This window comes from the organism of the source record quoted next, unplaced genomic scaffold (assembly GCF_019419815.1).
Source record: "Pyrus x bretschneideri cultivar Hongxiangsu unplaced genomic scaffold, Pyrus_bretschneideri_v1 Contig1, whole genome shotgun sequence".
Lineage (NCBI taxonomy): Eukaryota > Viridiplantae > Streptophyta > Magnoliopsida > Rosales > Rosaceae > Pyrus > Pyrus x bretschneideri.
This window is the reverse complement of record NW_025999390.1, coordinates 1,739,153-1,762,629: the sequence shown is the minus strand read 5'-3', so window position 1 is coordinate 1,762,629 and position 23,477 is coordinate 1,739,153. Positions and strand designations below refer to the sequence as shown.

General features: G+C 37.3%; 3 protein-coding genes, 1 long non-coding RNA gene and 1 other non-coding gene across 6 annotated transcripts; 1 reads left to right on the top strand and 4 right to left on the bottom strand.

Annotated features, from left to right (window-relative positions):
* Positions 1-1,074: 1,074 nt before the first annotated feature.
* On the bottom strand, positions 1,075-1,272 carry LOC125480206. The gene has a single exon (XR_007260602.1). It is a non-coding gene; the product is annotated as a U2 spliceosomal RNA (small nuclear RNA).
* Positions 1,273-4,573: 3,301 nt separating this feature from the next.
* LOC103954235 (probable galacturonosyltransferase-like 1) lies at positions 4,574-6,143 on the bottom strand. The gene has a single exon (XM_009366044.3). It carries the CDS (start codon positions 6,133-6,135, stop codon positions 4,981-4,983), a length of 1,155 nt encoding a protein of 384 aa, XP_009364319.3. The 5' UTR covers positions 6,136-6,143; the 3' UTR covers positions 4,574-4,980.
* A 4,020-nt stretch (positions 6,144-10,163) lies between these two features.
* On the bottom strand, positions 10,164-11,910 carry LOC103954244 (E3 ubiquitin-protein ligase RNF185). Its single transcript, XM_009366052.3, has 2 exons — positions 11,751-11,910; positions 10,164-11,162 (listed from the first exon to the last, which is right to left on the bottom strand). The coding sequence occupies exon 2, from the start codon at positions 11,158-11,160 to the stop codon at positions 10,453-10,455; it is 708 nt and encodes a 235-aa protein (XP_009364327.1). The 5' UTR covers positions 11,161-11,162; positions 11,751-11,910; the 3' UTR covers positions 10,164-10,452.
* Positions 11,911-12,874: 964 nt separating this feature from the next.
* LOC103928799 lies at positions 12,875-15,277 on the bottom strand. Of its 2 annotated transcripts, XR_007256023.1 has the most exons (4): positions 14,918-15,277; positions 14,184-14,538; positions 14,002-14,098; positions 12,875-13,844 (listed from the first exon to the last, which is right to left on the bottom strand). It is a non-coding gene; the product is annotated as an uncharacterized LOC103928799 (long non-coding RNA). The 2 variants fall into 2 exon arrangements; XR_007256022.1 differs by having other exon boundaries at positions 14,002-14,538.
* A 6,633-nt stretch (positions 15,278-21,910) lies between these two features.
* On the top strand, positions 21,911-23,163 carry LOC103954251 (elongation of fatty acids protein 3-like). Its single transcript, XM_009366063.3, has one exon. The coding sequence runs from the start codon at positions 22,046-22,048 to the stop codon at positions 22,946-22,948; it is 903 nt and encodes a 300-aa protein (XP_009364338.1). The 5' UTR covers positions 21,911-22,045; the 3' UTR covers positions 22,949-23,163.
* The last annotated feature ends 314 nt before the right edge of the window (positions 23,164-23,477 follow it).

The following is a 23,477-nucleotide window of genomic DNA, read 5'->3' as shown; positions in this document are numbered from 1 at the left end:
TCTGTTACTCTCTTTGTGCAATTGTGGAAGATGTAGAGTAGGGTTCTAATAGTATCACATGATTTTTTTATTGTGGCCGTAATGTCATGAATCAATTCATTAATTTGATTTTCATTTTTACTTTTTTCTGTCTCACTACGTATATATGCAGAATTTTCAGTTTACATGTGGACGACTTTCATGCAATGAGATACCACTGTCAATCATTGCTATGAGAAAATCAAAATGCATGGTAGTATGTAATTGACTTTACTTCAGATATTGTGGTGACATCGTGGCAAGTTTCTTTCCTAGAGATGCCACTCTTATAACTTTAGCCCCAATGAGGAAGGCTCATGGAAAACCGCGTATAAATTCTAAAGAAATTGAAAAAGCAAAATCATGTAAGTGGAACTACATGAGGAATTAAGGTCCTCAATGCACCTTAATAGTAGTAAAAATACAACATAAAATGCTTATGTTGTAAAATTATAAATCTAAATTAACAATTTTGTATGTCTGAATTTATAATTTGGATTCATAGTTTGGCAATATAAATATTTGTTTGGCACAAGAAGTTTAACTTGGTACTTTAATTACACAATCATGGACACACATTCATCGTACGATTTGGCATCTCCCAATCGACGGAACATGTTCTGCAATCCTTTCGGCGTTATGCATCCACAGGCCGTATCAACTTCAAACATCTCAAAGCCCTTTTTAGATCCTCATTGCCATCACCCTCTCGCTCCATCAACTTCACAAAGTCTTCAAACTCCAAGAAGTCGTCGCCTGTTTTGTCGAATTCTTCGATCATGCTCTGAGCCTCGGTGTTGGACATGGCTTCCCCGATGAAGTAAGCGTGGAGGTTGTGGCCGGAAATTTTTGCCATCTTCGTTGGTGTCAAAACGATCAAAAACTTTTGCAAACCCTTTGTCCGTGCTGCCATTGTTTTTATTTTCAGTAGGGAAAGTTGAACTTGAACCTGCGCCTTCTGTTTCGGAAAAAGCCAACTCAGAGATCATATCATCGAGATAAAAAATTTTGCCAAAGTTTCAGAGACTTGTATCAAAAACAATTTGAACTAGTTTTGGAGGGTGCGCCAGGCCAATGCGGTCGGACAAACACAAAGGCGATGCACGAGAGCCCCAGGCAGCGAGCCACTGCAATAGACTCCCCTCTTAAAAAAATTAATTTAATATCATGTGAACCATGAACTCACGTATCATATATTAAACTGATAAGAATAGATATTACATTTAATCTTAACCCAAAGACCGAGAAAGATACGAGTTTAGCTTTAAACCGCGTTCTGTTTTATACACCATGCTGCTTCTGCAGATTGCCGTACTTCCCGATGTGGGAACTAAGTACTGCTGCTGGCAAAGTAAGTAGGAAATTTTTTCCAAAAAAAAAAAAAAGAAAAAAGAAAAGAGGGTAAGTAGGAAATTCTAAAACTATTCGGATCGCGGCACACATGGGAGTTCCATACTTCCATGTGAAAGCAATTCTATTTGTGGACTCCAATATCTTCTCATTTTTTTATACTTTCCGCAGATTATATTTAGCAGACACAATGGGACCTTTGAAATGGAGCCTTCATGTGGACTTGGAAAACTTCATCATTATCTTTTTGAAAAGAAACGATGTGATATCATTGATAGAAACAATACACCAAGAATAAACAAAAGTATGAGCAATAGAAAATTAAGCGAGTTGAACTATATAATAAAATTTCATCGAACAAACTATATAATTTATTTTGTATTCGTATCGTGCTCATAATAGTTAAAGGGATATTGTTAAAGGAATCGAACTCTGATTAGGAAATTGTAGTTTTCAATGATCTCATGAATGAATCGTCGGTAATTTTAGCATAACATTACAATTCCTAAATTTCTTGATTAATTAAGATAATCAGAAACTGTTGACATCAATTAAGACAGTTAACAAGTACAAGCCAACCTTCGACTCTCAAAATAAAGAAGAGAAAGTCATGTCGGATCTTTTAAATTTGTATAGGGGTATGCGTCATCTTAAAAACGTAGACTTAGAGGCACCTCCAAAATTGACAGGCAAAAAGAATATGCCACGTCCAACATTAGTCCACTCCTCTCTGCGTACAAATATGGGAACACCTCCATGTGAAGAAACACATAAGTTTTGCAGCAACGGAGTCTCAACTCAGCCACAGAAACCGTAGCATAAACAACGTTTCAGAACAGCTCAAGTCTTTCATGCGGATTTCACATGTAGATTAAGTTAGTTAGTTATAATTTACAAATGCAGTTAATAAAAAAGCATACCCAACTATTGCACCTAAAGTTGAATCTCTCTTTTCGTAAACCATATTCATTTAGATATTGTCACATGCAAAGAAAAAGCTTGGTACTTTTTTTGTTGATTGTGACTTGGAACAAAGCCATCTTTTTTTTTTTTCTATTTTTTTTTGGGGTCAAAGGAACAAAGCCATCTACGTTGGAGTAAATTCATGGGGTCGTGGCAGGCAAAAGTTATTTGCAACGTCACTGTAGCTATTTACTGAAACATCATTATAAACTTAGGTACCGCCGTTGATCACCGCTTCTCCGCCGTGCATCACCGCAGACTTCAATTCAAACATCAGTTCAAGTAGTAAACAAGTGATTTCAAAGCCACCTGCATGTGAGCTTTTGAGAGAGTATTCATTCATCTTCTTCTCTCCTTTTTTTTTTACACTGTTTAAAAAATTGATGTTTTATCATAAATTAAGGAAATTTAACGAAAAGCTTACAGGTACTGTTCACTTTACCCTTTATTTTGTTCTTATTGTTAAACTCAAGGTTTTTAAAGCTCTTTTCATTAGTTTTCCTTAAAATTAAGGATAGTGTTATTCACACAACTATTTTTACCTCTAACATACCCTCCTTGTTACTTTTTTGCCATTTATATTCTTCAATTTATTTGATCTAACGACCAAAATGAGAGAAATGTGTGTGAAAAATGGGTGTGTACGGAGCACCATCCAAAAATAATTGCCAATATAACGGAGAGTAGTCCAACTCCGTATAAAGTCAAATTTTTCCCTTTGTGAGACTTATACTCTCAGCACCCGTATTTTAAAAATTTTGAACGTTAATAGGAATTATTTTTTATTAAAACAAATACATTATACCCGACGTAATATGTTTCTATATGCAGCGTTGTTGTGATGATATAGTATTTAAGTATAATTATCTATCATGGACGTATTAAATCATGCTTCATATCTCATATATTAATTGGTTACTTTAAATGGAAGAAATCAGCCTGGAATATTTGATTGCAGAATCAGTAATTAGTTAAGCAACCACCTACATGCGCGTTATTAAGAGTATTTTTGCTCACCACCATTTAGTAGGTTTATGCTTATCACCATATTTATTACCTGTTAGATGAGTTTGAATTTCGAGATTTGTATAGTGGATAAACATAAATTTCAAAATTCAAACTTATCTAATGATGATAATTGATAAATAAGATGATGAGCAAAAAATACACTGCGTTATTAAGACTGAAGCAACTTATATTCCTATTAATTAATTGATAATAAATACGTTTTCAAATCCAAAAGCAGACAGCTTACCGTAGGATCTCTGTTCTGTTTCTGAGTCCGAACTGCTCCCTGGCGTCGTTAATTCTAAAACCTAACCTGAAAGTACGTAGGACCCCCAGCCCCTGGGCGTACCACGGTACCCCTGGCTTGTCCGGCTCGTTTCCCGTACTGATTTTTTGGCCTAAAAAGTTTGCCGCGTGTTCCATTTTTTCTTATGACTTGCTGTCTTGCCACCCTCTTTCCTTGTCCTTTTCCCGCTTCCACCGACACTTCATTCCTTCAGCTAAATATCACATTTTTTTTTTTCAACTTTTAAATAAATAAAAATGATTAACAAGAGTTTGTTTTCTAATTTAATTAAAATGAAAGGGGTTTCGAATAAAGATCGTACAGGTTGGCTTTGAATGATATCGACTATTGAGCATCGACATTATGATTACAGCTTGATACGTGTAAGTTTTTATTTTAAAAATTTTAAGCGTTATATTATATATACATCAAACTGTAATTTAAAGATGAAAAATAAGCGAGTAGCGATTTAATTCATGTCTATCCTGCAATGACGAAAGCTCCAACTTGCGGTGGTATTGTGAATTGACAGCAGTACAATAATCAAAGTTCCAAAATTTCACATGAGCGACGTTAGCGTTGAATTATTTGAGATAATTTGTTCTTTTTGCAAAGACACAAAATAAGAAGAAAAGACTTCAACGACAGCTGTATTTAATGTAGTTTGAAAATGGCTCAATAGTACTTATGGTTCAATAATACTTGTGTCACTGACTATGACTCGTTAGACACTCTGGGAAACTGCACAATCTTTTTCTAAATCAATCATAATTGAACGTAGTTATCAAATACAATTAACTGTGCGAGAAGAGGGATTTGAACTCAGAATATGTAAGGGGATCCTTCGACAGTTCGATGCACATCTGTCGAGCGTAACTTATTAGCGCATGCAGTTAAAAATAATGTTGAAAACATATTAAGGAGATTTTATTGACGTTGATCAACAAATTGAAATCAAAATTACCATGAATTAATTAAGCCACCAAAAACAGCTCTTTTGCTATACGTGAAGATTACAGACGCCTGTATTATACAATTATATGCATTTCAACGCATAATATTGGTGACAGAAATTCATGAGCGTTGTTCCATTTATTTCTTCTTCTTCCCCTTTTTTTTTTTTTTTTTTTTTCTGAATTAATTAATTTTCTCCCCAGATACTTCCAGTATTTCATCAGCTACGTACTTTTTTTCATGTTCCTGAAATAATACCTGTAGTAGTAGCATAATCTACAAACAAATCCCAAAAGACTGATCATCTCCGAGAGCTCGCTCGTTCCCCAAAACCACGACGCGAAATTCAGAGTCTCAGTCTGTGACTCTGCAGCTTCCACAAGACGGCACCGTTGTCCGCCTCACGAATCCAGAACAAATGGCGTTTCCAAGAGATCGTAAGGAGCCCAGAGAGCATCGAGCGGGCAGGGCCGATTGGCCTCCAGCCGGGCCCACGGCTTCCCCTTCCCGCTCCAATGCAGCAGGCTCACTGCGCCCGGATGCAGATTCCGACAAAGCCCCCTGAAGTTATCGCCGCCGAGCCCGTGCTGGTTCCACCGGTGCTCCACAGGAGCGATTTTCCCAGCGAACACCAAAAGAAACGGCGGGAGGGATCCGAGCTCGTAGATCCGCATTCTCTTCTGGAGATGCATCCACTCCTCTATTTTTGCGGTGTAGTCGCCGCCTCGCCACCGGTCGAGGTCGATGACCATGACGCCAGTGTTAAAGTAGCAGGCGTGGCGGTCGGCGAAGGTGAGGGAGAGTGAGGGGTTGGACCAGAAGGCAGAGGTGAAGTAGGAGGTGAAGTTGGCGTTGCAGTATTCCGGGGCGGCGAGGACGGTGCCGCCTCCGAGGGAAGTGGCAGAGAGCTTGGCGATGTCGTCGACGAGGATGAGGTCGGAGTCGAGGTAGACGACGCGACGGACGCAGAGGGGGAGAAGGTCGGCGAGGTAGGATCGAGCATAGTTGAGGGGGCAGTCGAGGGCGGAGCGAATGGAGATGGAGATGAGGCCGGAGACGTGGGAGTCGTCGAAGGAGTAGATTCGGAATTTCAGGTAGGGAAATGAGGTGGAGATTGTTTGGCGGAGGTGGGAGGCGTTGGCGGCGGCGGAGGCGACGAAGTGGAAGACTGCGTTTTGGGGGCAGGAGGAGTGTTGGAGGATGGAGAGGATCGCGGCCATGGAGCCGCGGATGTAGGCGGTGTCGAGAGTCATTGCCACGTGGACTGCTTGAGGAGAGCAAATCATGTGGCCGTCGTCTGATCCATCGGGGTCCACGTCATCGTCGGGGAGGGTGGTGATTGAAGGGCAGTCTTGGGAGTTATAGAACTGAGGTGCTTCTCTAAACTGTTGGGCGGTCATGGTGGTGGCGTCATGGGTTGCCATGGCGGGGGAGAGGAAGAGGAGGAAGGGGAGGAGGAGGAGGAGGAGTGGAAGTGGGGTGGTCATAATTTGAAAGGGGAGGGAGTGATGTGATGAAACGAGATCTGTACTATTTTCTAGATGATGGGGGTGCATATTTTAAGTTTTATAAAGGGGAGGGGGGTTTTAAAGGACACGCATTTTTGGGGTTTTTTTGTAAATAAAAGAAGAAGAGAGGAGATTTGGGAATTTGGAAAATTGGAATGGAATGAAAGGGGTGGAATGGATGATGGGGAAAGTGTGTGCAAGGCAAGGGAAAGGAGGGGGATTGAAAGAATACACTTCAAAGGAAGAGTAGGAGGGGAGGGAGTCGTTGAGTTCACATTAGTGAGTGAGATACATGATATGATGATACATCTCTTTCTTTTAGTTCAACCTCCTACATCTCATCTTTTTCACTTTGTTTCTTTTTTACCCTTTCGTAACTTGTACATGAATTTTTTGACAATAAAATGTTGTACATCTTTTGGTGTCAAATCGTCATGGAGAATAATTAATATGCTCGTGTTAATATGTATGTGATATCATATCACCCTCAATTCGTAAAATATCAACTATACCTTCCAACTTATGTTATAACGTTTTCATCAGAAACGCGTTTTAGTTGCGACACTCGAAAATGTTTCCATCTACTAGAGCTTAGGGTTTAGGCTCTTTAGGGTGAGGAGATCCATTTGACAGTTAAATTACTAATTATGTCTTGGTAGGTAAGGAGATTCAAGTGTATTTTTCAGCTTTGATTCATTGAAAAAATAATATCAATCTGTAATAAAAATGTGGCAAGTGGTAAATTTTTTTTTTTTTGGTTGAAAAAGGGGCTAAATGTTAATAGTCCAAACAAAATTATTCAATAAAACAATCTAGACCATGTCAAATAATTAGAATTGGTTTAATATTTTTTTTAAATTTTTTTGGTCAAAGAATTGGTTTAGTATTTCAGTTTGGTTTAGGGATTTTGCAAGACTGTCTTTTACATTAACGACTAAGACAGTTCACCAAAATCAACTCATTAAGTAAGACCTAGATACATTAATCGCACTGGTTGTGATAATCTTGTCTAAATTATGTTTTGGCATCGAAACAAAGAGAAATTTTTAATTATGACGAGAACACGGGTGATACGTTAAATGTTTTTATGTAAGTAGGGGAAAATTTTATTTTATAAGTTATTAACTTTTTGACACATATATCTCATTATTTATATAGTGACACATGGTGTACCATCCCGTATGACGGTCATATTGAAAAATCTCTCCGAAACAAGTTCACTTTTTTGATTACCTCTCTAAACACAGAAAACAAATTCTGATCACAAATGTGCATGAAATCTTACAGATAAGAAGCAACTAGAAGTTTAAGGAAACTATTATATTTTGTTTGCTCGTCTTATTAATTTATGAACATAACTTGCGATAACCAAAAGCAAAAATGATGAAATATAAAGGATTTCTTGCCGGGGAAAAGTGCGGCGGCCGGAGAGAGATGCAAATGTGAATCACACCCAGTCACTTATTGCTTCTCTTTTCTTACTAGTACGGATGACAGAACAATCAATCATCACGTTTTCTTTCTCTTTTCTTTTTCATTACAATCGTGAGTCGTACCCAATCAATTTCTGTAATAAAAAACCATGTCTGGAAAACTTTTGTCAAATTGCATGGTTATTTGTCGATGATTCATCAAATCGAAGAATTCTTGTGTACAGGCGGGATACAAGAGGACTTCTGCAAGCAATGAGCGGAGTTCTTCAGCTTCAAAAAACAACGGTTGTTAATGTCTCTTTAGTTAATAAAATTTTGGGTGGTGACTGTGAAAAAGTAACCAGTCATGGAATCATGTATATTATTTTTATCATGCAGCATGTATCATTGATGAAAGAGATACTGAAATAGTAAATAAATCTCCGATTAAGCGGTGGAATTTGTCAACCATCCACTTGTCCTCCTCTTAAGAATGAATATTCTCATCATTTTTTTTAAACTTCGGTTCTTTCCCCTTATTTTCTTGTTAATAATACCTATCAAAGTGTTGATATATCGTAGTCGGAGAAAACTATTTTTGAGCTACCAACACCTCCAAGTGAGAAGCACTTAAAAACCTAGAAGAAGAAAGAAACTTGATGCTTCGAGACCAAGTTTTCTACTAACATACTCCAGATATGTCACACTCTTATGCTCAATGGGACATGGAAAGTTCGATTGTATTAAACTATATAATTATGTGGTCGGAGAGTTAATTATACTTTAATCATTAATTAACGAATGTATTAGTGTAGATTATACGTGTCGTTAAGTAGATTTTAACTCGTACATTCCCTTAAACATACTAAATAAACGATCATTTTTCCTTTATTTTCTTCTTCTTCTTACCACCTAAGCATGCTACAATCCCACCTGTTTTTCCACTAGTCAGCAAAAATTAAAAGACGCGTTTAAAACCCTAATTAAAAAGCATTTAATTAAAATTCTTTTTTTAGATTGCGCTTTATCGCAGAGACCGAAAGTAATTATGCATATGCACTATAATGCGGGTTTGATCATCACCGATTTCTTTACTCTCTAACAACTAACTATTTAACGTACTAGAGTTATTGTTTGTTAAAAAGAAAAAGAAAAGTTAAAAACACTTGGCCGGGGGTTATATATAAATGAACATCACCGTCACCATTCATGTATATGTAAATCAAATGCACACAAAAGTCAATATAAATGGAAACCATCGTTATCACTATACTTTAGTCTATGTCATGCATGCTTCTATAATTTAAAAGAAATTAATATCATCCATAAATAATGTCTCACGAACTCTTCTCCATGTCTTTTGTATTTCAATATCACAATGATTTTATTTTATTTATAAATCACATAAGCGGTTTCATTTCTAATTAAATCGAAATCTTTTATGATTAAAACTTCCATGCTCAATATGTTGTGTAATTGTTTAAATGCAAGTTAAAAAACGACACCAATAAGTTATTTGCTCTTAAATTTTAACAAAATATTATCATTGACACTCTAAGATACATAAACACGGAAAATGATCCTCGTTGGATCCTTTTCCTAGGGATTCCACAATCATGACCGTTCATCGTATATCGTGCAGTCAGTTTTCATTATGTACTATTCATATTTAATTTTAAATTATAAAATTTGAAATGATTTATAGCCCAATGTACGATGAACCGTCACGATCACGGGATCTTTAGGATCCCTAGAAAAAGGATCAGACGAAGATCCTTTTACACATAAACACAATCATTAATGTATGCTCTTATTGTTTTACACCGAAAATAAAAATGAAATGACATAAAGTACAATTACTATTTCAGAATGCTAAAATCGAATCACTATTTTGAAATGTCAATATCATCCCGCGAGCAATGTCTGATAAATAAATGTGTACATTGAACAGTTGTCCGTGGTCACGCTCACCGACAACCCCGAAACGTGTGTGGGTCGTAAGAGGAAACTTAAATGGAAGTTCATTTACGGACGCACGGAAGCACATGCTTGATGCTTGTCTAGAGACTAGGAATTTTGGGCTGCTTGGACTATGTAATTAATACATAAATATTAGGTCAATTTATTCATAGTTTGGAACATTTAAAAGGTTTTTTTTAGTTAAAATAGTTTATAAGGTTGTCATTTTTTTTTTTTTTTTTGATTTTTGAGATGTAGAATCGAAAAAATTGATTCCTAAATCTGTCTTTCGTCAATCATTTTAATCATTTTAATTATTCATAGTTTGGAATATTGTTGTTTCTAAGAAAGAGGCTGTGAAGAATCCCCACAGACAAGGCGAGGCCCAGATTCTTTATTTTTAGATTCTATTGGCGTTTGATCAGTTGCATTCCATGACACTGCAAGTATACATGCCCAGTCTCTTTCACAATAAACTACATGATTGCATAGAATAGCTGGAAAAAGTGTCCACAGGATAGAAGATGGATGCATGGCTACTCGATTAGTCGATCGGATCACTCCGAAGAGAAACTAAAATCTGGACGAGAAAACCAGTCGACAACTTACGTTTCAAACAAGACAATTTATGCATGAGATTTACGCAAGGATGGCACACATCGAATTATCAAGTAATGGACCGGCACAGTAGGAACTGGCATACTGTTGAAAAATACAAAGCTTGGTCATTCATTGAATGTAAAGTTCGCTAATAATCCAGTACTTAAAACGAGCAATACGTTGTATGGAGAGAATCTCGAAAACACAGTTACCACGATAATGTTAACGACAATCGCCATGCTGTGACAACCAGGCAAAATCTACAGCATTTCAGACAATAGTAAAATATGAACACTTACCCTGATCAGAACAAAAAAGATGAACTAGCAGATATACAACCAAGAGGCTGAGCACACCCAAATACCGATATAGCAACTTGAGATTGACATTCAAACTACTGCCAAGCGAGAGCAAGAAATACTGAAATAATAACAATCATACACAACACCTTCAGTCTATGATCTTGCTGTCCCTGACCTGTACCCCTGTGCAGATGGTGCCTATTTGCATGTCCGCCATGAAATGTATTTGAGAACCCATGAGGTAATCCAGCACTTGCACTGAACATGGCGGCCTCAGGAAACCCATGTAGCGGAAAATTGAATAGCGACGGGATAAAGCCACCAATGGCTGCAGAAAATGTGAAATTCCCAAACCTTGTGGTTGCAACTGGTGCAAACCCGCCCAAACCTCCCATCCCTCCCATGAACCCAAATCCACGGGGGGCAAAATGGTTCTGTTCTGGTGGAGGGGCAGTTTCAGGTCTTTGTCCTGCTGGACGGTTTGGGATATTAATACCAGGAATTGACTTCGATCTTGGGTCGGTTGATGTCTTCCCCCTTCCGTATAAGGGAACCAAACTCTCCTCCTTTATGAGCGCTTTGCAAACAGGGCATTCCTGAGAGTGGGAGTGAATGTGGAGCCACTTATAAAGGCAAGGCCAGCAGAAGAGATGGCCGCATAGGGTCACAATTGGGTCTTGGGCCAAGTCAAAGCAGATATTGCATTCGAAGTCACCAGCGTCACTGTTGTTATTGCTACTGCCGGAGAATGAAGGCCCTTGGGACGACCTACTCATTGATTCCCCGAACCCACTTACCATCTCTGGACAACCCTAAATGAATTAGTTCATGAATATCGAAACCAGCCACTGAAACATCTAAATTTCCTTAAACCACTACAAAACAACATCATCATTTCAGACAATCCCCAATTACACCGACTTAAGCCAGACAGCAGTTAAAATTCCCATCAAACATCATGAATGAAAAGAAAGAAGAAAAAAAAACCCCTAATTAAATGATTTAATATCTTCTTACAAAGAAATGGAAAATCTCTGAAAAGTCAGAAATCCCAGAAATCTGAACCTCAATTTAGTACAAAAAATCGCAATCATTCCTAATTCATAACGAATTTCTGAAAACCTTACGAAATTTGAATCAAATTCTCTTGAGATTTCTGATAATTTAAAAGTAATCGATTTAGTCTCAACAATTCGACTTTAAAATTGACCGATTCATATACAATAATATCTTCCTAAAATCACAATTTCATACGCCAAATTCACCGATTTAAACATAAAAGTTGAAATTTACATCGATTCAAACAATCCGATAGAACAAAAAACAAAAAATTCACACAATAATCCGAACGAATACACGGATTGAAATTATCGTTGGGATCGCTACTGACCTTCACATAGAAGAAGTGAGGCGGATCGAATCGCAGTCAATCCGAGCACCGGCGAGATCTCCGTTGACGGGAAGGAGGAAGAGTGTAGAGAATTTGGTGCTTGGTGGGCGATGCAATTTTGACGCGGGTTGAGATCTCCGGACGGGAGATTGTTTTTATGCCTACCTGGCGGCTTCTGAGTGGCAGATCGTGACTCCTCAAATTTATCCGTTGGATTAGATTATGGATTCTGATTCTAAAATCAACGGTGTCAACAATGAATAATCTTGAGAGGTTTTTGGGCTCCACTAGGCCCATGATATTTTGGTCTTGGGCTAATTCGTCATAAGTGTTGGGTTTTTATCATAATTTGGTCCAGTTTTTATCGTCTCTGCCGCTCGTTGTTGCCTCTTTCCTCCTAGAACCGAACCGACAGAAATTGACGAATTGGACCCCGTCCCACTTAACGGTGTCGTTTGGTGAACGAACTGAACTGTGTCCACACACATCTCCTAATGATGAGAAGAAAAATAGTCAATGATTATTTGTTTTAATTTTTTTAGATTGCGAATAATGTTTGTACTTTAAACCACACCAGAAAGAAAGGCACAATTCAAACTCGAGTTAATAGAACGAAAAAAAAATATATATATATATATATATATCAACTAGGATAATCACTACAAAAAAAATGAGCACTGCACACAAAAAATTATATGTGCCTTTTGAGGCCAAAAAGCACCAACATTTGTGCTCATAGACCAATAGCAACAGTGCAGCAACTAAGTTTGTATCTGTGCCCTCTATGGGCGTCACCATTACTTATAGCACACAATATGATGTTTTGTGCCCAAAGCTAAGCACAAATACAACCCTTATTGTGTCTTACCTCTAATAAAGGCTACTGAATGTATGGTGTAAGATGGGCACAATTGCTATTTTAAAGGCTTAGATTGCTGTATAAATGTTAAAGCAAGGGCACAACTTTAAAATTGTGCCACTATTATATTTTAATAAATACAATAAAACTCCAGCACAATTAAAAATTTGTGGCATAATTGGATATTTTTATTTAAACATGGAAATCATCAGGTTGCTCATAGAACCTAATTTCCACCTAAATTTAGAAACTTACAAATCATCCATTACAAACTAAACATAAATCAACATTAGCACTAAAATAGTGAAGTTAATATATTACATAACCCATGTTCTCGGCTAAGACCGATTCATGCAACCTAACAATACAACCCATCCAAATGTTAAACCAAAAAATACATGTTATCCTATGCTGGACATACCCGGGATTCTCTATATACAACAAAATATAACATATCCAAGCTTGTATCCCCAAGTCAAACGTACTAATGGTTAAACTAGCAATATATAAACAAAATACACATCTACAAGGGCTGCTTGATGACAACTAACCAATATTCTCACTTTGGCAGTCCTCATGCATCATAGCACTAGAAATTGGAGGTCCACACTGCACATTCTTGTCATTTCCACCTTCGAAACGCGTTGAAATCTGAGCGTGTGAGCTTACATGGAAAAGAAAACAATGTTAAATATCCTAGGTGCTCCATTTATAATTATTCTCTATTTCTATATATTTAAACTACCAGTTATCAGCACAAATATTTCATTTCCTTGCAACTACCACAACTACATATAAAACATACTTGATAGAGCATGTAATTGCTTTAACGTCTTTATCAAAAAATTCGTTGGTTAGGAAATGCAGAGTGTTGCAATGGAAACATGAAGACCGAATACAGGAGTGTGAATTCAGTGTGCCGTATGCTATATCAATGTTAACATTTCATTTTTACTTAAAATAGCCCCAAAGATTATATAATAATATAGAACTCACCAAACCACCAAACCACTTACCCTAACAAAAAAATGCTGAGAATAAACATGTGTCAATATGTAGCTAAAGGGAGACATAAACTGCAAATCAACAGTGACTAAAAACAAAATCTCATAGACCAACCATACATAAACATGCAGCAAAAAGAAAAAAAAAATGTCGGAAAAACTGACCTTTAATTGTGATTCTAACGAAAACAGCGAGATTGATTGAACCTACAGATCATGCGCAACCCTCTCCTAAAACCAAAGCAAACGCAAGATAAGCTAAAAATAAATAACTTCATTCAATAAATTCACAAAATTAACTCCAAATCACTAAATTAGCCTCTTGAATTCGGCTAGAGATCTCATCAGGAAGCCCAACATTTTTTTGGAATATGATTAGCATTCTCACCTGTCATTTTCAATGTGAATTTCACACTTGCTTTCGACTCTAGCATTGTCAACCACTTTTGTTCCAAATCTTGTATTTCAGTAACGGGTCCCAACATCTTGCAATTTAATAAAGGAGCATTGTAAGATTGTAGAGATGCATAGAACAGATAAAGCTAATGACAGAGAGCTAAGCTAATTCACCTCTTCCAAAAGTCCATGTCTCCACCCAAGCCTAAACATCCCAACATTGCCCCGATAAGTGTGTTGTCCTGACCTGCAAGATTTATAAAGAAGAAGCAGAGAAATTGATGCATAACCACAGATTATAAATTGCAGACAGAATAAAAGGAACAAATTGAAAACACTAAAAAGAAACAGCCAACTGACATCAGAAACCTTTACCTGTGCTTCCCCTTTACATGCTGCTATAGTGTTTGTTTTTCCTTTTCGATTTAGAAATCTGCAATTCTGCTATAGAAAATGAGAGAATTGAATTACATATATTTTAGAATGACATTCCACCCCCTCCTGCCAATATCCTTTTAGAATGACATTCCTACCCATTTGCAAAACAAATTACAAACAAATCATAAGAGTATCTTCATTCAGAAAACCTGACTTCTAAACATGTCAATGTCCAAAATTCTCCCATTTTCAACATGCATTTTTCAAGAAGAGACATACACTGGCACACATACAATGAAAATCATATGAAAAAAAGAGCCAAGAAATCACATAAAAGTATCAATCTTTGAAATTTTATTTTCCTTTCCCCCATCACAGCCAAAAAATAAAGGGTAAGTCTACAAATATCAATTTTCATGCCACAAATTTGTGATACATTACAATCTAAAATCACACACATACATCATGCATATACATACATCAGAGGAAAGGAAGCAAATATTTTCAACAAACGCGATGTAATTCCTTACCTGAGAAAGGTTTGGCCCGGTGATGTGTACTATCCAAACTTTGCACATCCAGAAAGTGAAAAATATGACCTACCAAGGAAATCAGAGCATGCATGTGTTAGGTTTATCATTTGTCTGTCAAACTGTTCGTATCGAGATGTTCGATCAAATTGAAGAAAATTCACAGCAAAATGGAAAATGAAAATATCAAATCACTGAAAGCCCACAAAAAAAAACCCAAAAAAACAAAAAAAAGAAAAGAAGAAGAAAACTGACCTTAAAACAAAGAACAATACACAGAACAGAGAGATGCATCCCCAAAATGAGAGAAAATGATAGAAAACGAAATAAATAAAGGAACCCCCACAACTTGACCTAACAGTGCAACAAAATCCAGAATGACACATCTTTCTCTAACAATAAAATGCAATTGTATTGTCTCTCTTTCTAGAAAATATAAAAAGTTTCAAATTCATGCACACAGAGAGAGTACTTTAAATTTTTTTTATATAACATGAGACGTGGATAATATTATTTATCCAAAAAAATATGTAAATTTTCTTTGTTAAGTTCTTCAATTTAAAAATCTCAATTTCACAAACATGGCAGAATTTTAATGATCTACAATATACAGAAAAAACAGTATTATCCAGCATAGAATAGAGCAGAAGAAACTATAAAAAAAATATCTAGCATTACATCTTCGGTATATTTATGAAACACAGATTTGATGTGTGTGTAAGTAAATCTTTTAGGGTTGTCAATTGGCTAAAAAATATATTGGAAAATAATCAAAAGAAAACACTTTTAGTTGGCTATAAATATTTACCAAGGTCTGTTCAGCAATAAAACTCAGTTCATGTGGAATTGGGGGAAAGAAAAGGTTCAAAACTCTAATCATCCAAATAGAACCTATTATGTTAAAATGGTTCTTGAATAAGGCCAGCAGTGGTATTTGCAAATAAACAACGATGTTAACTCTCATGTCTACGTTCATCGATTAGATTCGATTGAATACCATTTTCTCGGGATGTAGAGCTTGGTGATGATTGACTCCTCGTTTTGCATCTTGTCGATTAAGATTATAACCTAGAAACCAAAATCAAACAAACATAGAAACATATATGAGAAATTACACGAATCAGCAAGGATTTTAAAGATTCGGAATGTAATGAAGAGAGGAAAACATGCTTATATGGCTAATATCATCAAAGAAATTGCAAAAAACAACAAATGGGGAAAATTGCAGAACATGGGCATTTCCTAAAACTACCATCATGTTTTCCATTCCAAACTTTTTTGGGCATACAAAATGAAGCTTATGGAATAAAGAGTAAGATTATTACCTTTGCCAGACCCAAAGTGGTTGCAAAAGCTTGAAAAACCACATGCCAATCCTACCAAAGTCGAATCAACAACCGAAAGGAAACCCATTAAACCCACATTCCAATGCAACCAAAATTCAAACTTCACCTCAAATTAGATCAACAGAAAGAGAAATAGGGGAAAACCCAAATGCCATAGGATAGAAAAACAGGGGAGAGGGAGAGAGGGAGCGAGGGAGAGAGGGAGAAAAAGGGAGATTACAATGAGTGAGTGGGCAAAATTTGAAAGCTTTGGTGAACTCATGGCTCCCCTACGACTCGTTGCATCAATAGGATTAGAAGATTCTGGAAATAAAAAAATTACTGAACGACCATAAATTCAATTAAATAAAATTTTAAGAATTTCGTAAAATCCTAGAACGAATGCTCACAAAAGATGAATAACATATAAATTTAAACAACAAAAAAATTGAAAAATACCTCAACAGAACAGATGGGCAATGGTTATAAACTATTGGCCTGGAAATAGTTGACAAACCACAACCCCATGTCCATGATGTCAACACTGTCGATGTCATCACCTGAAAAGGCATGTAATATATGTTTGTTAATTTCTACAACTAAAATAAAAAACCAACATACTTACTCATGTGTTATGTTTTGTGAAAATCCAAATGAAAATGTATTAAAAAAAAATAATAATAATTATACAGTAGCAACTCTTCATAGAATTCTTCTTCTATCTCCTCCACTTTTTGACCACGATGTCTGCTTCCATATATTAGGTAAACAACACATGAATACATTTAGGATAGAAAATAAACGTTTATTTTAACCCTGCACCAATCAGCTAAATTTCGCAGTAAGCACAACATTTTCATTCCCTACTTAACAGTGAATTAACTATCTACCACTGCCAGATAAATAAGCATTGCTCTTAAAATGATACTTATTAAACTTAACCTTCTTCTTAATTAACACGAAACCGCAGATAATCACCCAAACCAAACTGTTATTCAGTATATAAAGCAAATTACAAACACTTGGAACAAACATTTCAAATTATAAGATCTAATTATGCAATTTCAACTCAATTTTACTCCGACACAATCAAATTTCACACAACTAAACACGAAACGCAGCGAATTTGAGGGCTTAAGAGCAGCATTACGTGCAAAAACTGAAATTTCAATCACCTCGGGCGATCAGAAGCAGAAGGAAGAATGCCGAGCAATCTGGCACACCCAAAGGAGCTCAGAATCTTCTCGCCGACCTTTGACAAATCCATCGCACCCCCTTAATAGGGGACCAAAAACGAAACCCCAGAGCTCTCACTGCCCTCGCTCAAATCGCCATTGAACACAAACGGATTCGCCAAAACACTGCCGAAGGGAGACAGATTCAGCTGCATTTCAATTCGAACCATGGAAAATGACTAACCCAATTTTCAATCACTTAAAAGTAGATCGAGTGAGAGAGAAAGTATACTGTCGTAATATAAAAAATCAGGCAATCATGATTTTCTATCAGAGCAACCAGGAAGAGAATAAAATCCCCTAAAATCCCCAAGAGCAGAGAAAGAACTCACCGAAATTGAATCGAATGGAGAGAACGAACCATTGATGAGGAAAGTGGCAAACCAAGGAGAGGGGCGACGTATGAGTGAGTTTTGGGCTGTGGGTTTCGGATCTCTCGTTCAGGGGAAATGGGGAGGATTCTAGGGTTTGGGGAAGCAAAGAGCGGGGAGAAATAAGGAGGAGCCATCCGGATACCCAAAAAACGAAACGATTTCTAGGGTTTGATGGAGTGTTCAGGCTGTCGGACTTGCTGGGGAATGTTTTTTTTTCGAAGCTATGGCTGCAAAATGGAGGCGCGGCTAGGGTTGTTTTTTTTTTTCTTTCATTCATTTGCAGAAAGGCGAGAGAGAGAGAGCAAAGAGTTGCAAGGGTTGGAGAAAATGAAACAATGGCACAAACGTAATTAACTCAAACTTGAGGGCCCACATCCCCTCTCCAAATCCCACGCACAGCCGTCGATCCCACGAATGCATCCCGATGTAATGGTCAGCCCAACACGTGCATAGCAGGGCACCCAAATCCCACGGACAAAATTACCCTCCTATCTTTTCATAATTACCCTCCAACCCAGCCCTAAAACAAATGGCTTTCTTGAAAATAAGGTGAAATCGAGGGGGATTTTTTTTACTGTAGCCATGAACAGGCCAATTCTCCTCCAACTTTAGAATAGATAATGTCTCATAACCTTTGTGTTGCCACGCTGTGAATTCACTGAATTCTGCGGTATGAAGCGGACGAGAAACATAATTATAACCTAAAAAAATATATACTAGGAGTAAATCTACAAGGGCTAATTAGAAAGAAAACATTATTATATTGGAATACGACATAAGTTGATAAAAGGACCCAAGAGGAGTCCAGCATAGCATAAGATAGTTATATTTTCATAGTACACCAGTGAAATATAACATAATACAAAATATATTAATTGTCCTCGTCATCGCTGCTTAAAATCTCAACGGTAACATTCTGCATATTTCGTGAGCTCAACTGTGGGACAGACAGACCTCTAGGACGAATTTGTGCTTGATAAGTGCGTGGTTCTTCAATAATAACGACATAATTGGTAGACTGTTCAGTTGTTGTTTCAGCAGAAACCAAATTGACAGGATATTGTTCTGTCCTACCTGGGTTTGCCCATGCTGGCAATACACGTCCTTGAGGTGCGCGTACGCATCCGTTATTGAAGGGTAATGCGTAGCCAAGGCAACCATCAACAAAAGTAGTAAGAATGTACTGATTATTAAAAGGACGAGGCATGCGCCCGGCATTAACAGGTTGTCGTGGACGTTGAACTGGAGGATTCATTGTGGAATTTTCTGTTGTAATGTTGGAAGCAATATACGAATGTGATGCTGGAGATTCAGTTCCAATTCTAACTCCACGACGTCGCCTGTCCGCCATTGTCAATGATGTAGAACTTGCTCAAATTCAAAAGAAACATATGTGTATGAAGCAACCTTCTTAATTTCCATATACAAATTAGTAAGGGAGTGTGTGGACGTTTTATAGTAGAATAAAGGCACAAATCCATAATTGTGCCAACATATTCTTTTGCTATAGAGTATTTATTATTTATTAATATTTACTGGACACAATTTCTAACATTTGTGTCAGAAAAGAGGAATTTATAATTATTAAAATATATTCTCTATTTGAAGACCCAATGAGAAGTAGAGTGATTTATTATTTATTAATATTTAGTGGACACAATTTCTATCATTAGTGTCATAAAAAGGAATCTACAATTATTAACTCATTTGTCTATCTGAAGACCAACTAACTTTTGCACAGAGACCAACCCTAAGGGCACAATTGTTGGTTATGTGTCACTGCAGGTAGGACTTTAAAACCAAAAACCATATCACCAAGTATAAAAAACAAACCTGCAAGAAGATAACAATCCAAAAAGCAATTCAAAAAGATACGAATCTAACAAACATTCATTGCACCTGGAAATGATCCTTTGTAAATCTAAAACATGCCACTTAGTACTATGGTGTAGTGGTATTCTTCTTTACTTGTAAGTGAGAGATCTGAGGTTCAGCTTTCGGGAAAAACAAATTTGAACAACATTATTGCTAACTTATTTTGAGGCTAAAATATTGCACGGTAATAAACAGCTTCATACCATTATTTACCACAATTTTATAAATTTTAATTATTGGTGTGCTAGTGGAGGTAAAGACAAACGAGAGAGAACATATAGTGCCTTTGACAAATAATTTTTATAGACACAAAATATTTTTTGTGCCCATTTTCAGTAAAAAAGTTGTCATGTGATCCCACTCGACACGATTTCCGTGCCCATTACTGTTTTGTGTCTGCTTTTTTTAACATTGGGCACAATAGATGGTGCCCTCTATGGAATGGGAATTGTTTAAGCTTTTTGGTGGTCAAACTGACACAAAATTCTCAATTGTGCCCTTTATTTTGTACCCAAAGCTCATTTTTCTTGTAGTGAATTAACTATTTAATTTGGATTTTAAGTTAGAGTTTCTACTTAAAATTGTTCATTGTTGATTAATAGAATTTCGTATTTACAATCAACATTATTCATATTATAAATCATCATGTAAAGATCATCTCTTCAAAAAATCAATTAAAACTAAGGTCGTTTAGTCATCAAACTGTATAAAAACAGACGAACAAAATTGATAAAAGCATTAGAAACCGTCCATGTGCTTGCTACTATAGATAATTGTACAAATGATTTGTAATATGAACAGTTATAGTCATAAACACAAAATTCGGTGACTTGAACACAAAGAACTTGAAGTAAAAGTTTTTATTCATCTTTAAATAGTCAAGCATTGTTGTTTCAAGCTTCTGGGAATATAAAAAGGAGTTAAATAGGAAAGATATTTCAGTGAGACCAACACACGAAGTGATACACCACGTGTCACTATACAAATGGTGGGATTTGTTTGTTAAAAAATTAATAACTTAAAAAATAAAATTTCTCACCACTTATATAAAAACACGTGATGTACCACTCATATTTGTGTCATAATGAAATTTTCTCGTTAGACAACACGATATCCAACTACCAAGGATGTCTTGTAGTTGTGGTGAATGTTATTCTCGTACGTCGTTTTATAGTAACCGATGTAGAATTCAATTAGAAAAATTATCTATAACCACTTTCGTTGCCCACATAAATTTGACGTGCATTTCAGCAAAATATCTTTCTAATAGGATGTATTTTCTGTCACTTATTTTTTTCACTCACCGACACTACTACTTAAATCCAAATGACGCGAAATATGTCGCCTCGGGAGCTTTATTTTTCTTTTGCGGGATGCGACACCATTAGCTTGATAATTCAATCAAAGATTGCCAAAAGCATCTATTATTCAAGAGTGATTAGTAACAAACATACCAAAATAAACACATTCAGAATAATAAATGTGTTCTTTACAATATTTAATTAATGAGGTATTTGCTTAATAAGAATCTGAAAAGCAAGGAAATGAAATGAAACCACGGAATTCTTCTCGCGTATTGAATTGCTAGTTTTAAAGAGAAATCAACATTTTTGAATTTCAACGTGTTAATGAACAAAACATAAATTATAATTTGAAATGATTCACATATAACCTTCAAAAAGATAACTTTATATTTTGCTAAAGAAGCATGGTCTTCGATCGAGCGACATTCAAATTCAAATGCAAAGATAACAACAACAAACCATTCTGATCTACTTAATTACGGTCAAGGGTGCCGTTAAAGCGCATTTTGAACAAGAAAAGCATTGGAGAATCACTCCGAGCAACTATTATTTCATGGTAAAGAAAGGGTCAAAACGCTCATGTGAATCATGTTGGAAGATTACCAGACGCGCTCTAATCGTCAAGTTATGCTTTTTCGCAGGGTCCCACTCCTTATCTCTCTCTCTAGATGGATGGCAAATATATTGAGCAAATCAAAATGCGAAAACAAAAAAGCCTTCAACGCCAAGACATCGACGTCCACCTCAATCAATCAATTAATTAATAATATTATTATTTGTTGCGTTTATAAATAAATAAATGGTAGGCCGCTGCCAACCGGCATATTAGTCAATCCAGCGCAAAAAAAAAAAAAAAACCCAAAACCGACTCACAAGTCACAAGAAAAGAAACTTCCGCAGCCTGTCCTCCTCCTCCACCGCATAATTCCGTATGTCCCTTTATATTCCCGCCGACCTCCGCCAATCTCAATTGTTTTTCGCTGCCGCATTTCGTCCAACACTTGAGACGTAATCCATGTCGCAGACCATCAAATATTGGCTATCGGAGCACCCAACCATCTTAAACTTCCGCTGGAGCACCACCCACTCATGGGGCTCCACCTGGTCCTTCCTCTTCACCGCCATCCCCGCCTACATCGCCGCCGCCGCCGCCCTCCACCTACTACTCACCCTCTTCCGCCGACGTGACCGCCCTGTCCCGCTCGGCCCAATCCCTGCCGTCCACAGCCTCTGCATGGCCCTCATATCCGCCGTCATCTTCGCCGGAATCCTCGTCTCCTCCGCCGCAGAGATTCGCGAAACCCGCTGGTTCTGGCGGCGCACCAAGACCACCCCTTTCCAGTGGCTCCTGTGCTTCCCGCTCGGCACCCGCCCTTCCGGCCGCGTCTTCTTCTGGTCTTACGTCTTCTACCTCTCCCGATTCCTCCACCTCCTCCGCACATTCTTCAACATCCTCCGCCGCCGCCGTCTCACCTTCTTCCACCTCTTCAACCAGTCCATCCTCATCTTCATGTCGTTCCTCTGGCTCGAATTCTCCCAATCGTTCCAGGTCCTCGCCATACTCTCCACCACTCTGCTCTACTCCGTCGTCTACGGCTACCGGTTCTGGACCGGAATCGGGCTCCCCGGCGCGTGCTTTCCCTTCGTGGTGAACTGCCAGGTGGTGCTGCTGGGCTGCAACTTGGTATGCCACGTCGGCGTCCTCTCCCTGCACATTTTGAAAGGCGGCGGGTGCAACGGGATCGGTGCTTGGCTTTGCAACTCCGTCCTCAACGGCGCGATTCTGTTGCTGTTCTTGAAATTCTACGTGAAAATGTATTTGAAGAATTCAGCGGTGGTTGATGAGGTTGTGAGTTCGCCCACGCATTTGGGATCTGAGTCGGAGTCAAAGCCCGTGGTTAAAGAAAAGTATTGTTAACGATAAAAATTTAGTTGCACAGAAATTTCGATAAAGCTGTCTAATTAGATTAGTTCTCACATCCGTTTGGACAAAGCAAAACTCCTTGTCAACGGTGTGATTGGGCTGCCCTACCCAAGCGAGTTACTTGATTTAGCAGGTTCTAGGTGTAGATGGAAATAAGCTTCATTGTGAATATGATATATTTTTCCTTAAATAAATTTGAAAGTTCTCTATTTTCCATTGGAGAGGACAAAACCCTAGGGTTGGATTTTTGTAAGGGATTTTATGTTTGCTATTTGGACTCTGATGTTTTCATACACAAATTAACGAAAAAACTATACAAAAGTATAAAATCGATGAAGGGCGGCTTGGACGGTTTGAAGGATTGCGTATCTACTTAAAATCGACCCTATTATTTAGGGGTTTATGTACTTTTCTTCTATTCATACTAGAAATTTTGGTGGAGATGAGAATCAAACGCAAGTTAGTTGAAGTATAAGAAATTTTATACGCTTAACCACATTTTCCTACCATCCTCATGTTATTT

What these genes read in the sequence shown, in the direction of transcription:
- LOC103954235 (XM_009366044.3), bottom strand. Translation starts at nt 6,135, where the DNA reads ATGCACCCCCATCATCTAGAAAATAGTACAGATCTCGTTTCATCACAT.
- LOC103954244 (XM_009366052.3), bottom strand. Translation starts at nt 11,160, where the DNA reads ATGGTAAGTGGGTTCGGGGAATCAATGAGTAGGTCGTCCCAAGGGCCT.
- LOC103954251 (XM_009366063.3), top strand. Translation starts at nt 22,046, where the DNA reads ATGTCGCAGACCATCAAATATTGGCTATCGGAGCACCCAACCATCTTA.